The sequence below is a fragment of the Mesoplodon bidens genome (genome assembly GCF_964165515.1).
Source record: "Mesoplodon bidens genome assembly, chromosome: 17".
In the NCBI taxonomy this organism is placed as follows: Eukaryota; Metazoa; Chordata; class Mammalia; order Artiodactyla; family Ziphiidae; genus Mesoplodon; species Mesoplodon bidens.
Genome location: NC_138174.1, coordinates 66,946,605 through 66,963,291, shown reverse-complemented (window position 1 = coordinate 66,963,291; position 16,687 = coordinate 66,946,605). Strand labels below are relative to the sequence as shown.

Here is a 16,687-nt window from a genome sequence, read left to right as displayed (position 1 = left end):
TGAGGAAACAGTTCAGACAGACCTGCCCATACCAAGCATACTATTAAAATGGAATCCTTACTTTCTCATGGAAATTGGCTTTGATTCCTTTATTATGAAATCAGGCACTTTTGTCAATCTCATAGCCTAAGAGGAAGACATTACATGTGGCATAGTTTTGGAGAGAACTTGTAGAAGTAAAATTACGTGGCTGTTTACAGAAAACACCTGTAGGCTGGGTCCGTATGACAGCTGAGGCCACATAGTGAAAAGCCGTTAGTGGCTGACAGCCAGGAGATGGGGTTCTTTCTAGGCCTGGCACTGCCAGCTGTGTGACCAGCAAGACAAGACAGTCTGTGCTTATTTTACTGTGCATGGGCCTGCTGACGCCAAGGAAAATAGGTAAGTAAGCCTCTAAAAGGCATACTGCAATCCAGGTATCTATCACCATTTCTGGAGGGCAATTTGACAACAAGCATCAAAAGGCTTAAAATGTCCGTACTCTTTGACCCAGCAAGTTCACATATAGAAAATTACCTCCAAGGACTTAAGTAAGGATAGCCACAGAGATCTGAATACAGGGACATTTATCTCTGCATTTCCCAAGGGGAAAAAAAAACAACAACTTGGAAATAAACCCAATGAATAACTGTGGTTATATACAAACAAATATATATGTGATAGCTGAGGAACAATAGTGAACATCAATGCTCAGAGATTAGGTTAACATCCTAAAATTTAACCAAAACATAAAGTCAAAGCAACTAAATAAAAAGCCATCTTAAGTCTGGCTTATAGTTGGAGAAGGAAGGCAGGGAGAGAGGAAGGAAGGAGAAATGAGACAAAGGAGGGAAAGAAGGAAGGAAGGAAAGAAGAAGGAAGGAAGGAATCTCAATTCTGGGGCCCACTGATTGTCTACATCATTCAAATGAGTTATTTAACTGATAAGCTATATTCAAGTAACAAATGAAATAAATTAAACCTTTATGAATTATCATGGATTTAAATTCATACCCAACTGACCTATAGGAAAACACAAATACTATTTCCTTGAAATTTTCTTTATTGATTAATCAAGTTCTAAACTTAACCTGTCAAGATCATGAGCAATGCATAGGAGAATAAATAAGAAACATGTAACAACAGAACACAACCCAGTTGCACTCAGAGGCAAGAAAGCATATTGTTTTTTACAATTAACAACTCTTCCAGTCGTATGAATATTCATCAAACCCACCAATAACCACTCCCCAAGGAGCCCAGCTTTCTTCTCCCTGTCTTCCTAAAATCTTAGCCACATGCACCTGCAGACTTCCCCACAGGGAGTCATGCATAAAATGGCAGCTCCTACAGAGCGGCCACTGTAACATTTAGTTAAGAAAACTGTGACCAAAGGCTGGCTTCAGAAATTACATCAATCAAAAGTTGGCTGCTGCAAAGCCATCACTGGAGAACATAACCACTTCAGGGCAGTGCCACCGCTCAGTGGTGTCAGCCACTCTGAATGTTACCTCATGGACCACGTACGATGTCCTCCACCAGGCTGAACTACAACCAAGCATATGTGTCACCTTCTAACCTCAAATGTAATTTCAGAGAATACGCCATCCGCAATGCACCACTATGGAGTATTTCTAGAAGAATGAAGTGCTTATGCCACTCAAACATTCTGCAGAGCAGGAGCACTCAGGAGAGTTCCCTGAGAGGACAGAGACTTCTGTGGCTACAGTTATTCAGAGAAGAATAGAGAAAAGCACATGGGATGAAACTGTCCTCAACTCCCTTCTGGATCCATGGGCCCCGGGGAGCAGCGGGTAAAGGTTTTTCAGTTCATCTTCGGGTCCCAGGCTTTCCTCCCCACCCTCGGTCTCTCCCTGAGGCTACCCGATGTCCTTCCTCCCAGCCTGTGCCCACACAGATGGTTCTAGTGCATAGCGAAACTCTCTAACAGGGCAATGGTACAATGGGAGTCGAAGCCCTCCACAGCTGGTATGGATCCACAGGCAAACCTTATGCTGTTCCACAGGCTTGGCACAGCCTTGCTGGCACACAGCCCCTTGCTGCGCATTTCCCTACAGCTACATCTTCTCCAGGAGGCACCACCCACATGCATTTGCGTCTTCCAGTTCAGGCCTAGCTACCACTTATAGTTCTTGCTCACCAGCTTGGCTACTGCCCACTAGTTTTGGCTCTAGTTTTACCTCATTTCCCACCAACTCCTCCGTCCAGCCCACAGGCATGTCCCCTGCCTCCAGGATACTCCTGGTCTATATACCGCTTTATGGTATTTCCTATTTCCTCAGAGTCTCCTCTGTCTTTCTCTTCTCTTCAGCCCTGCTCCTAGCAGAGGCCCTTCTTTCTCCGTGAAAGCATTCTGAATACTCTCTCCCATCCCATTCTTTTAGGAAGCCATTCTAGAAGGCTCTAGCTCCAATTCTCGAATCTCTGGTCTACCATCTTAGATCATCTTTACTCCATTCTTCAGCCCTTCATTTCTCTATCTCTAGGGTAAATAACCATCCTGGCTTGCCTGGAACAGAGAGGCTTCCAGGAATGCGGGACCTTCAGTGCTAAAACCAGGACAGTACTGGGCAAGTTGAGACAGTTAGTCCCCCTACCTCTCCGGACTACTTAAAGTTACTTTCTGCCTCATAACCAAAAACATCATTTTTGTTTACAGCATCCCATTTAGCCTCTCACCATGCATTTGGGCAACTCAAGTCTATTTCTAAAGATGTCAACAAACATTTGAAAATACCTAACACTTCACATGGACCTTTTAATACCAATTCAAGTGACAAAGTACACATATTCTGATTGAGTTCTTTTCAAAATGATCATTCTAAAATTTCTCAGTTCTTTTTAACCCCTGACTCCTCTTTAGCATTCTTTCTATAAAGATTTCTTCCCTTTCTCTCTCACTGCTTTCATTCTTCTCTGCCCTACAATTTCTCCCCTCTGCATCCTTCTTCTCCCATTTCCATCCTCCATCTGGATGGCATTAAAAGGTCAAATTAAACCCAAAAAGTTGAAGATAGGAAATAATAAAGATAAGAACAGAAATCAATGAAATAGAAAACAGAAAAAATAGGAAAAATCTATAAAACCAAAACATAGTTCAAGAAGATCAATAAACTGATAAAACTCTAGCCAGACTGACCAAGTAAAAAGGAAAGACAAAAGAATTATAAATACCAAGGAAAGAGTGCAAGTCACTGCTGACAATATGAACATTAAAAGGATGATAGGGCTGGAGGTGGGAGTGGGGGTTAATTGCAAATGGGCTCGAGAGAATTTGGGGGATGGCAGAAATTTGGGGGTGATCTAAAACTGGATCGTAGTGATGGGTTGCACAACTCTACAAATTTACTAATGATTATTTAATTAACACTTACAAAGGATGAATTTTATGGTGTGTAAATTATACCTCTATAAAGCTCTAAGAAAAAGGATACGGGACAATCATAACTCTATGCCCATGAATTTGACCACTTAGATGAAATGGACAAACTCTTTGAAAGACACAAACTACCAATGCTCACTCAAGAAGAATTAGATAACCTGAGTAGCCTTTTATCTATTAAAGAAATTGAATTTGTAGTTTAAAATTTTTTCCACAATGAAAACTCCAGGCAAAAACATTTATGGAAAAAACATTACCAACCTGATCAAAGGCAATTTAGAATATCAGTAGCCATTATGAGGAACTTTTTTTTTTTTTTGCGGTAGGCGGGCCTCTCACTGTTGTGGCCTCTCCCCTTGCAGAGCACAGGCTCCGGATGCGCAGGCTCAGCAGCCATGGCTCACGGGCCTAGCCGCTCTGCGGCATGTGGGATCCTCCCAGACCGGGGCACGAACCCGTGTCCCCTGCATCGGCAGGCGGACTCTCAACCACTGCGCCACCAGGGAAGCCCCTATTATGAGGAACTTTTGAAATCTTCAAACTCAATTTCCTTAAAACCAAACTGGACTTCCCTGGTGGTCCAGTGGTTAAGACTTCACCTTCCAGTGCAGAGGGTGTGGGTTTGATCCCTGGTCAGGGAACTAAGATCCCACATGCCTTGCAGCCAAAAAACAAAACATAAAACAGAAGCAATATTGTAACAAATTCAATAAAGACTTTAAAAATTGTCCACATCAAAAAAAATAATTAAAAAAAAAAAACAAAAAACCAAACTGGACTACAATAGTTCAAAGTTTTCCAGAACTGAGTGGAATGCTTATTTCGATTGGTATTTTGAGGCTTTCCAATGATATCAGGAATCTAAAATCATCTCTCTGTAAAATAAGGGTTTTTTTTGTTTTGTTTTGTTTTGTTTTTTGTGGTACACGGGCCTCTCACTGTTGTGGCCTCTCCCATTGCGGAGCACAGGCTCTGGACGCGCAGGCTCAGCGGCCATGGCTCACGGGCCCAGCCGCTCCGCGGCATGTGGGATCATTCCGGACCGGGGCACGAACCCGTGTCCCCTGCATCGGCAGGCGGACTCTCAACCACTGAGCCACCAGGGAAGCCCTAAAATAAGGTTTTAAGACTAACTGAGGCAAAGGATTAAAGAAAGATAAAATGGCTGCTGAAGTCTCAGGCTCTTCTTCCTGGGCTTCTTTGTCTCGGACTCCACCTCCGATGCCATCTCCCTCCTTCTCTTCTACACCACCTATGCCTCCTGTATACCCTCAATCCTCCCATACTAATTCTCTTGCCAAACTTCCCCTTTTCTCTGAAACCCTCCCCCACTCCCTTTTCCTCTGAACTTGTCAGAACCTATCCTTTTAAAATTAAGTCTTCTGAGGGTCCAGAGGCTAAATCCTTAATTTCTTATTCTCCCTGGACTAAAGGAGAACTGCGAGCCGTAGTCAAAGATTCTCCTAAAGTAACCGAAGATCCTCACAGGTTTGCTGAAGAATTTAATATAGTCATTCAAACTTATCAACCTGTTTTTTCCTGACTTATATTGGCTGGTTCATATGCTTGTTGATGAAGGCCAGGCTCAGCTTTGGATGAAAACCACTAACTGGAAAAGTCCTAAAAGGTCTCTAGAATTACAACTGGGAGACCAGCCCACTAACTTCTTATACAATCAGGCTCAGGCAATCACAAGATGACTTCATCAAGCAATCCCTAGGGCTTTTCCAAAGCCTGTTCATTGGAACAAATTTCAGGCTTGCACACAAAAATCTGAGAACCTGTTCATGATTATTACAATCAACTTCAGATTGTTTTTAAAGAAAATTCCGGTCTTCCTTCAGATGTTGATTCCACCCAGGTAGCTTTTAACTCCATGTTTATTAATGGGCTGAACTGGGACCTTTCCCTTTAAGTAAAAAGGAGCAGGTTAGAATGGGAAACTGTGTCCATTCCAGACTTAGTTAACCTGGCAAAACAGATCTTTCCCACTCTAGATGAGTCACCTCCAAGGAAGACCACCAAAATTCTTAATCTTCAGCTCTAGCAAATGAAGGCTCCCAGAGAAAATGAAAACCCTCCTGTTTTCTGCTGTTATTGTAAAAAGCTAAGACACTGAAAAAGAGACTGTTACAAATTTAAGTGCTTTAGGCAACTCTGGCCGTCTAACCAACTTTTCTGGAAGAGATTTTGAGGGGTCTATTTGAATTTTGATGGGAGGTGCACTGTGAATTTTGCCAACATCAGTTGGAGATTTTGCCCATAAGGGAAGTGGTAGCTGATTCAATGGGGACAAACAATCAGTTTCCAGAAACTGCTCTGGTACCGTCAGAGATGGAACAAATAAAAGATGTCAAAGGGTCATTTAATTCACCTGGTAGGTCACTTTGATGACTACTGTCAAACTGCAGTTTGCCCAAACCCAGTTTCGATGTTTAGGGCATCTGATATCAGAACAAGGGCTAAACGTAGATCCAGATAGACTTTATGGTAACTTAAGTTTCTCCAAACCCAAAACTAAGTGCCAACTGCAAGGTTTTCTCAGGCTAGTTAGTTACTGCCAAAATTGGGATTCCAAATTTCTCTCTTATGGCCAAACCTCTATATGTTTTACTCAACAATAACAACCCTGACCCATTTTTATGGGATGAACCGAATGACACAGACTTCAAGGCCTTAAAGGAGAGTATGATGAACCCACCTGCCCTTGGGCACACCCATTATAGATTCCCCTTTTCTTTTTCTGTATATGAAAAGGAAGGGAACACCCTTGGCGTACTCACCCAAAAACATGGGGACCACCATTGACACACAAGGTATAATAGCCAGCAACTGGACCCTGTGGCACAGGGATACTCCCCTTGCCTTAGAGCCATTACAGCCACTGCCCTCTTGCTTAAGACCACCAAGAACATTGTTGTGGGATCCCCTTTAACCATTTTTGTACCTCATGCAGTAGAAGCTCTCCTGAATTCCCACCATACTCAACATTTCTCAGCCAGACATCTCATCTCCCCTGAAGTCCTCTCATTACCTGCCCCTCACGTAACCTTTTTACACTGTAATAACCTTAACTCAACTACTCTTCTCCCCTCCGCCACGGAAAGAGTTCCTCACCACTGCTTAACTCTGACGGACCACCTCCTGACTCCTCGCAACGATCTACAGGAAATTTCATTGGGTAACACTGACTTCTCATGGTTCACTGATGGTTCTTTTTCTTAAAGGTGATGATGGCAAATATCGTGCTGGGTATGCTATTACTACTCCTTTTGATGTTGCTGAGGTAGCATCTTTATGGCTACTTTGGCCCAACAGGCTGACTTATATTCCCTTACACGTGCTTGTGATTTAGCCAAGGATAAAACTGCCAATATTTAAACTGATAGTAGATATGCTTTTTGGAGTAACTCGTGATTTTGGAATGTTGTGGAAGCAATGTGGCTTCCTTATTTCCATTGGAAGTAAAAATTTAAATGGCCCCTATGTTCAAGAATTATTGAATACAATACTCTTACCAGTTGCTTTAGCTATTACTAAGGTTCTGGGACATTCTAAGCTTGATTCTCTGGAAGCTAGGGTAAATCGCTTTGCTGATAATTCTGCAAGGAATGCTGCCTTTCAAAGGACCACCAGCATCCAAACTTCTGTCGTGATCCAAAGGGATATTTCACCAAATGATAATTTAGAAAAACTGGCTAGAGAAGCCCAACAATTGGCCTCAGAAAAGGAAAAACAAAATTGGAAATTCAATAATTGTTGTTTTGATAAAAAGAGAAAGCTCAGGTTTGGACCAAACAACAACCCAGTCCTCCCAGAGACACTAAATTTCCCACTCTTCACCACCATACATTCATTAAACCATTGGTCTACTGACAAAATGACAGCCTTCATGAATCAATATTGGTGGGGAAACATTAAGAAGGCCACAAAAAGTGCCTACCTCACTTGTCCCATTGTCCAAAGTACAATCCAGGGAAGCTGTTTGTATCGCTCCCAGACATTTTAAACTGTTTAATGAACCATCTGAGGTCTGGCAAATGAGTTTTATACAATTTATTCCATCTAGTGGAATATGTCATGACCTATGTTTTAGTCATGACCTATATGTTTAGTTTATACAGTGGACTGAAGCTTTCCCTTGCAGACAGGGAACTCCTCTCAAACTTCATAGTGATTGAGGAATCCATTTTTACTGGCCAGGCACTTACACAAGTATGTGCTGCTTGTCTGGTTTTATAACACTTTCACTGTACTTGCGACCCTCAATCCTCTAGTTTAGTTAAACAGACTAACAGCATTATTAAGACTCAATCAGCAAAATTTGTAGAGACCCTCCAAATACTTTGGCCAAAAGCATTGTCATTGGTCCTTCTAAAACTCAGATCCATCCTTTTTGGAACTCATAAACTCTCACCCTTTGAAATAGTCACAGGATGCCCAATACACTTGGCTCCTGCTTCTTTTGACGCACAACTGACAAAAGGAGAGACACTTCAGTATTGCAAAGGCTAACTGGTGCTATTAAAAGTAACCATGTTTGGGCTTCCCTGGTGGCACAGTGGTTGAGAGTCCGCCTGCCGATGCAGGGGACACGGGTTCGTGCCCTGGTCTGGGAAGATCCCATATGCCGTGAAGCGGCTGGGCCCGTGAGCCATGGCCGCTGAGCCTGCGCGTCCACAGCCTGTGCTCCACAACGGGAGAGGCCACAGCAGTGAGAGGCCCGTGTAACGCAAAAAAAAAAAGTAACCATGTTTTGGTAGAGCAATCTTTTCACAGTGTGCCCTCAGGAAATGAAGACCTTAAGCATCACACATTGCAACCTGGAGATTTCATCTATTGGAAAAGACACCTCCAGAAGAACTCTCTTCAATCTCACTGGAAAGACCCCTATCAAATACTGTTAACCAACCCTTGTGCCACCAAACCCCAAGAAACAGACTCCTGTATTCATGTGACGCACCTAAAGAAAGCACCAAATTCTGACTGGAACCGAATGTCACCTGGTGACCTGAAAGTAAAGATTTCCCAGAATTGAAGCAGATGCTAACTTCCCAAGAAATCTGTACCAGGCCTTTTGAAAGTTTGTGGCCAAACCTTTGATGACGTAACACTTCAAATGATCTCCAATGTCTATGACCGTGTGAACACACAGACTTCAGATAAAAAGTGCCTGAGAGTTCCCCCTCCGGCCCCTCCTTGTTACTGGAATGTGACCTTAATAGGTTCCCAATCTGTGCACTTTCCTTACAACATGAAACACTATACGTAGGAAAGGTCCTTCCAGACACTGCAGCACAAAAAGCTGCTGAAACGAGAAAACCTGACTTGATCAGCAATGCTTTCAGAGAAAAATCTCGATCAAAAGGTGGAAATATGAAAAATTAATTAAACAGAAACCTTAATTACATAGAGTTGGGAAACCAGAAGGGGGAACTCTCATGACCTGGCACCACTGCAGAGCCCAAGAGGAAGAAGAAGGCTGATCTTCTTTCCTGCCAAGGACTCAATAAATGAAAAGCCATGGACTCTTTGCTTACGACGGCCCTCCCAACTTCTTTCCTTCTCTATAAAAGCATTCTCCTTCCCTTGTCATGCAGGAAGTTGAACATGTATTGTTATGGTTGCTGACCCTGAACTGCAATTCTCTGCTGATCCCAAATAAACCCATTTCTGCTAAAGAACTATCTGGCAGTCTATTTGTTTCGGGTCAACACCCCTTTCCCCAGTTTGGTGGTAGCCTTGAAAACCAACAGCTAAAACTACAGTGAAAACCAGCAGCCTGGCAGCTACTGGAGGGGGCAGGGCAGGATTGGAGCTCTTTCAAAGCTCCACTCCCAGAAGACTGCCACTACTTGACCTGTCAGGTGGTTCGCTGGAAGACCCTACTGACCTGACTCAGAGTTGAACAGTGGTAACAGCATCTTCCCCGAAGTCATTTTTCAAAAACCATCAGAAGCAATTATTTAACATCACAGCTACCTGAGAGAGTAGATAACAGTTGGGGTAAACAACAGGCTAAAAAAAAGCTTAAACAGAAAAGCTGGAGAATGAGATATCCATAGAATTTGAAAAGCTCTGACATATTCCTGGGAATCTAAAAGTCTATGCACATGTGCAGGGCAGTTGATGGCAGACCCACCTTATAAGAAATACTAATGGAAGTTCTTCAGGCTGAAAGTAATCCCAAACAATAATTCAAATTCATACACATACACAAAGAGCAATGGTAAAGGTAACTGTGTAATTATAAAACACTGTTTAAATGCATACTTCTGTTCCTTTCTTCTCTTGTCTAATTTTAAAAGCAACTATATAAAAAAATTATATAATTGTATTGTTAGGCCTATAACATTTAGACACGTAATATATTTGCCAATAACAGCACAAAGGAGGTGGGTAGGAGCAAAGATGTACTGGGTTAAAGAAATGGCACCAGATGGTAACTCAAATCCACAGGAACATTTGAAAAGAACCAGGAACAGTAAATAAAAAGGTTACTATAACAAATACTATAAAGTAAGTGTGTGTTTGTGTGTGTGTGTGTGTACTTGCATCTCCTACTCCTAGTTTCTTTAAAAGACATAAAATTATATAAATGATAACTACAAGCCAAAGCAATCTTGAGAAAGAAAAACAGAGCTGGAGGAATCAGGCTGCCTGACTTTAGACTATACTACAAAGCTACAGTAATCAAGACAGTATGGTACTGGCACAAAAACAGAAATATAGATCAATGGAACAGGATAGAAAGCCCAGAGATAAACCCATGCACATACAGTCACCTATCTTTGATAAAGGAGGCAAGAGTATACAATGGAGAAAAGCCTCTTCAATAAGTGGTGCTGGGAAAACTGGACAGCTACATGTAAAAGAATGAAATTAGAACACTCCCTAACACCATACACAAAAATAAACTCAAAATGGATTAAAGACCTAAATGTAAGACACTATCAAACTCTTAGAGGAAAACATAGGCAGAACACTCTGTGACATAAATCACAGCAAGATCCTTTTTGACCCACCTCCTAGAGAAACGGAAATAAAAACAAAAATAAACAAATGGGATCTAATGAAACTTAAAAGCTTTTTTTTTTTTTTTTTTTTTTTGCAGTGCGCAGGCCTCTCACTGCTGTGGCCTCTCCCGTTGTGGAGCACAGGCTCCCTCCGGACGTGCAGGCTCAGCGGCCACGGCTCACGGGCCCAGCCCCTCCGCGGTATGTGGGATCTTTCCGGACTGGGGCACGAACCCGTGTCCCCTACATTGGCAGGCGGACTCTCAACCACTGCGCCACCAGGGAAGCCCTAATGAAACTTAAAAGTTTTGTACAGCAAAGGAAACCATAAAAAAGACAAAAAGACAACCCTCAGAATTCGAGAAAATATTTGCAAATGAAGCAACTGACAGAGGATTAATCTCCAAAATTTACAAGCAGCTCATGCAGCTCAATATCAAAAAAACAAACAACCCAATCCAAACATGGGCAGATGACCTAAATAGACATTTCTCCAAAGAAGATATACAGATTGCCAACAAACCCATGAAAGAACGCTCAACATCACTAATCATTAGAGAAATGCAAATCAAAACTACAATGAGGGGCTTCCCTGGTGGCGCAGTGGTTGGGAGTCCGCCTGCCGATGCAGGGGACACGGGTTCGTGCCCCGGTCTGGGAGGATCCCACATGCCGCGGAGCGGTTGGGCCCGTGAGCCACGGCCGTTGGGCCTGCGCGTCCGGAGCCTGTGCTCCGCAACGGGAGAGGCCACAACAGTGAGAGGCCCGCATACAGCAAAAAAAAAAAAAAAAACTACAATGAGGTATCATCTCACACCAGTCAGAACGGCCATCATCAAAAAATCTACTGACAATAAATGCCGGAGAGGGTGTGGAGAAAAGGGAACCCTCTTGCACTGTTGGTGGGAATGTAAACTGATACAGCCACTATGAAGAACAGTATGGAGGTTCCTTAAGAAACTAAAAATAGAACTACCATATGACCCAGCAATTCCACTACTGGGCATATACCCTGAGAAAACCATAATTCAAAAAGATTCATGTACCAAAATGTTCATTGCAGCTCTATTTACAATAGCCAGGAGATGGAAACAACCTAAGTATCCATCATCGGATGAATGGATAAAGAAGATGTGGCAATATATACAATGGAATATTACTCAGCCATAAAAAGAAACGAAATTGAGTTATTTGTAGTGAGGTGAATGGACCTAGAGTCTGTCATACAGAGTGAAGTAAGTCAGAAAGAAAAAGACAAATACCGTATGCTAATACATATATATGGAATCTAAGGGAAAAAAAAGGTCATGAAGAACCTAGGGGTAAGACAGGAATAAAGACACAGACCTACTAGAGAATGGACTTGAGGATATGGGGAGGGGGAAGGGGAAGCTGTGACAAAGTGAGAGAGTGGCATGGACATATATACACTACCAAACGTAAAATAGATAGCTAGTGGGAAGCAGGCGCATAGCACAGGGAGATTAACTTGGTGCTTTGTGACCACCTAGAGGGGTGGGATAGGGAGGGTGGGAGGGAGACGCAAGAAATATGGGAACATATGTATATGTATAACTGATTCACTTTGTTATAAAGCAGAAACTAACACACCATTATAAAGCAATTATACTCCAATAAAGATGTAAAAAACAAGAGTCATGCACCACAATGTTCATTGCAGCACTATTTACAATAGCCAGGACATGGAAGCAACCTAAGTGTTTGTTGACAGATGAATGGATAAAGAAGATTGGCACGTATATACAATGGAATATTACTCAGCCATAAAAAGAAATGAAATTGACTTATTTGTAGTGAGGTGGATGGACCCAGAGTCTGTCATACAGAGTGAAGTAAGTCAGAAAGAGAAAATCAAATACCAGATGCTAACACATATATATGGAATCTAAAAAAAAAAAAAAAAAAAAAGGTCCTGAAGAACCTAGGGACAGGAAAGGAAAAAAGACACAGACGTAGGGAATGGACTTGAGGACACGGGGAAGGGGAAGGGGAAGCTGGGACGAAGTGAGAGAGTGGCACTGACATATATACACTACCAAATGTAAAATAGATAGCTAGTGGGAAGCAGCCGCATAGCACAGGGAGATCAGCTTGGTGCTTTGTGACCACCTCGGTGCTTTGTGACCACCTAGAGGGGTGGGATAGGGAGGGTGGGAGGGAGACGCGAGAGAGGGGATATGGGAATATATATATATATATATATATATACATGTAGCTGATTCACTTTAGCTGTGTCTGTTATACAGCAGAAACTAACACAAAAATGTAAATTATACTCCAATAAAAATGTTAAAAAAATGATAACTACAACAAAGTATCACTGGATTTGTAACATATATAAATATAATATGTATAACAATAATATCATAAAAAAGAAGAAAAGAAGAACTATATAGATATAACATTTCTCCATCTTCTGGAATTAAGTTAGTATAAATCAAAAGTAGATTCCGATAAGTTAAGATGTATATGGTAACATATTACACATACAATGAAACACCTAGCCATAGGAAGGAATGGAGTTCTAATACATGCTACACCATGGAAGACTCTTGAAAACATTATGCTAAGTGAAATAAGCCAGAAACAAAAGGACAAATATTGCATGATTCCACTTCTATGAAATACCTAAAATAGGCAAATTCAGAGACACAAAAAGTAGATTAGAGAATACCAGGTGCTAGGAAGGAGGAGTTATTGCTTAATGGGTACAGAGTTTTTGTTTGGAGTGACAAAAAATCAGGGGGATAGTGAATATGATAATGCCACTAAACTGTACACTCAAAATGGTTAAGATGGCAAAGTTTATGTTATACATATTTTACCACACATTTTTTTAAAAGATGCATATGGTAAGCCTTAGAGCAACCACTAAAAAAAAAATACTGGAAAAAATCATTGAAGAAATAAAAAGTATTACATAAGAAAATATTCACTTAATGCAAAAGAAAGCAGTAGAAAAGGAACAGAGGAAAAAAAGACGTGAGACATATAGAAACCAATACCAAATAAACACATTACAAGAAAGGAAAAGTACAGACCAATGTCGCTCATGAATACAGATGTAAAACCCTCAAAAAATATTTGCAAATCAAATCCAACAATGTATAAAAAGAATTATATGCCATGTCTAAGTGGGATTTATGCCAGGTATACAAGGCTGGTCCAATATTCAGAAATCAATTAATGTATCTGCCACATCAACAGGCTAAAGAAGAAAAATCATATGATCATATCAATTGATTACAGAAAAAGAACCTGACAAAATTCAACACTGATTCATGTTAAAAAAAAACAAAAAACAAAAAACCTCAGTAAATAGGGAATAAAAAAGTTCTACAAAACACCTACAACTAACATCAGACTTAACAGTGGAAACTGGATGCTTTCCCTAAGATTGGGAACAAGGCAAGAATGCCCCCTCTCATCACTATTTAACATGCTACTAAAACCACTAGCTAGTGCAACTAGACGAGAAAAGGGAAAAGACAATCTTACTGTATGATGAATACATGAAACAACTCCACTGAAGGGGATGGAAGAAAAAGGTGCTAACCTAAGTAACTGGAAATGAGTGGAACCTATAAGACTAAAGGGAAAGGAACTACACATAAGCACTGTTCTCTAGTTGAAAAAGCTTTTTTCCCATGGAGTATGGTCTAACAAGTCAGATACTGCTACATGTGAATGCTGAAACTGAATAACTGAGTAACTGGATGGCGCATGGTGGGAGCCAGGTTTCTCACTGGGGGAGTGAAAATTTACAAACAAGCAAGGTGAAGAGGCTAGAATGATTCATGTGGTAATGGATTAGAATTGGAGACAGTATGAACTCATGTTTAGCTTAATATATATAGATACAGATGGTTACATCAGAAATATTTCTAGATGTGTATATATGCATGGGTTACTATTCACACATATTTCTTTGAGGATTTAAAAGACATCCGTAGCAATAGCACCCCTACCTGTAGGCAGTTATGTTCCCCCAACTTGAGCACAGAGTATTTATATAAACTGAGAAGTGGCAACAGAGAGCTGCAAGGCTGGAGACAGGATAGGCGGGGAAGCATCAGGGACAGCAAGAGAGGCAAATGTTGGAGGGTCAGGACGGGGTTTCAGCACCTGCCTATCAGCAATGTTGCTGATACTCTAAAAACAGAAGAAAAAAGCCAACAGAAGCCAGTCCACTGGCCTGAAGCTGAAGTGCAACACAACTGGGATAGAAGTTAAGGCATGTCTAGGCAGACTTTTCTAAGTTGACCTTGGGCACATTGACTTTTCCCATCCCCACGTGTTCTGAAGGCGCCAGGACCCACAGGATTTAACTTGGGGTGTAGGCTCTGGGAAGGGCCCTGCATGAAAGCCTGCTGCAATGGCCTTGGTGGGGTGTGTAGGTGTGCTGAGAACGAGCCAGTGTGCTAAGGGAGACGACAAGCATTATGAGCTGAGCCCCAAGAGCCTTAGAAGTAGGTGACTGGGTGTGGTCACTTGACCCATTGTAGAACAGGCCACAGAAGCTGGCCCCTTCACAGGCCAGGAAAGGACTTTCTGGAAGGTTCTGGGTACACCCTTTCAGGGGCTCCTCTGGCTCCAGGGTGAGTTCCGGTGTCCAGGGACATTACCAGGCCCAGATGTAGGAAATGGGAAGGTGGGATGCATAAAACCAGGTGGGTCCTGGCATGGGACACCGGTGAGTCAGGAAGCACCGAGCAAGCAGATGTAAAGAAGTTCCAGACCAGGAGCCACTGACTTGGTTTCTGAACCCAAGTCGGCCATTCTCTGCTTTGAGCGTCACTCAGCCTCTCCGAGCCTCAGTTTCCTCATCTTTATGAACGACTCACCCAGCTTCTTCACATGGTGATTGGCGAACAGAATGAGATACCGTATGTGCATGTAGTTGACAAACAAGCAAGTCTCAACCAGCGGTTCTCAAAGTGTGATCTGAGGACACCTGGGGGCGGGGGCGGGGGCGGGGTGCCCTGAGACCCTTTGAGAGGGTCTGCCAGGTCTTCCCTTTTCCAAATAGACTGTGCATGAGCCTGGAATTTCTTGGTAAACTTCCTCCAAGACAGCTGATATGAGACTCCAATGGTCCGTAATTAAACTGAAGAGATTTTCAAACATATAAAACCAGGCCACTTTTTTTTAATAGTTATTTTCATTAAAGATGCAATTTGCATTAAATTTGAATGGATTTGTTATTTTTAAATGAAATTTTAAATTTTTGTTTTAATTCCTCATACCGTTAAAATCAACAGATACAAGCAAAAGCTCTTCGGGGTCCTCAATAACTTCTCAGTCTGTAAAGGGGTCCTGAGACCAGACAGTTTGGGAACCGCTGTGCCCAACAACAGTGGAGGCGAGCCGCCTCTCAGCATCCTCTGAGGGGCTGACTCCAAGCCCCCTTTTATAAAACACGCATACGTTCACGGTTTCCACGTGTGGGGACGCTAGTTTTGTTTTCTGGGTCTCAGAGAGCCAACGCTTGTACCCATTTTCCCGGCCCAAGCAAGGGCCCTCCCACAGGGAGGCACGGACAGTGTGGGGCGACCCTCGCGGGGCGTCGGCGACCTTGGCAGAGGTCGAGCCCGCGCGCGCGGGAGGCGCACGATGCTCCCAGCCGGCGGGAGTTCCCGCCAGTGGGCGAGGAGGCCGCGCCTGCGCGGCGCTGAGCCGGGTACCGACCCACGGCGAGCCTGGCCGGGTGGCGGGGGACTGGGGACCTGCACTCACAGCCTCGACAGCGCCGCTGCCGCCGCTCCGCGCGCCGCTCTCCTCAGCACACGCAGCGCCATCTTGTCTGCGCGCGGGCCCCGCCTCCGCCCTGTCCGTCTCGGCTTCGTCCCGCCCCTTTCGCCACGCCCCCACGCCGCAGCGTCCCGCGCACGTTCTGCCCAGAGCCCGTGTCTCCACGCCCCGCCCCGTCCCCGCAAGCCGCGCCCCCCTGCTCTTTGCGCTTGTTGAAGACACGGGGCAGCGAACACAGCGCTTCATTCCAACTCCTTCCTGCCAGTCTGTCAAAACTCGGGCTTCACAGTCGGGAGAATGCTAAGGTATTAAAACAGCTTACCAGCTGTGTGACTTTGGACAAATGACTTAAGCTCTCCCTGCTGCAGTTTCCTCCTGTAAGATGGGAATATAAATAGTACTCACCTCATAGGGTTATTATAAGGATATGTTGCGTTAATATACCAAGAGCTTAAAACCTCTTCTGGCCCAGAACACATGCTCAGTAATGTTAATTACTTCTCATTATTATTATCAT

At 43.0% G+C, this 16,687-nt stretch overlaps 1 protein-coding gene across 3 annotated transcripts in view; it reads right to left on the bottom strand.

Annotated features, from left to right (window-relative positions):
• The window catches only part of CLYBL (citramalyl-CoA lyase), a 234,720-nt gene extending 218,484 nt beyond the window's left edge, over window positions 1-16,236 (bottom strand). For all 3 annotated transcript variants that reach the window (XM_081214653.1, XM_081214652.1, XM_081214654.1), the window contains exon 1: window positions 16,156-16,236. In XM_081214653.1, coding sequence (XP_081070779.1) covers window positions 16,156-16,217 — 62 coding nt within the window. In that variant the 5' untranslated portion in view covers window positions 16,218-16,236. The remainder of the gene's footprint in view (window positions 1-16,155) is intronic.
• Window positions 16,237-16,687: the final 451 nt, after the last annotated feature.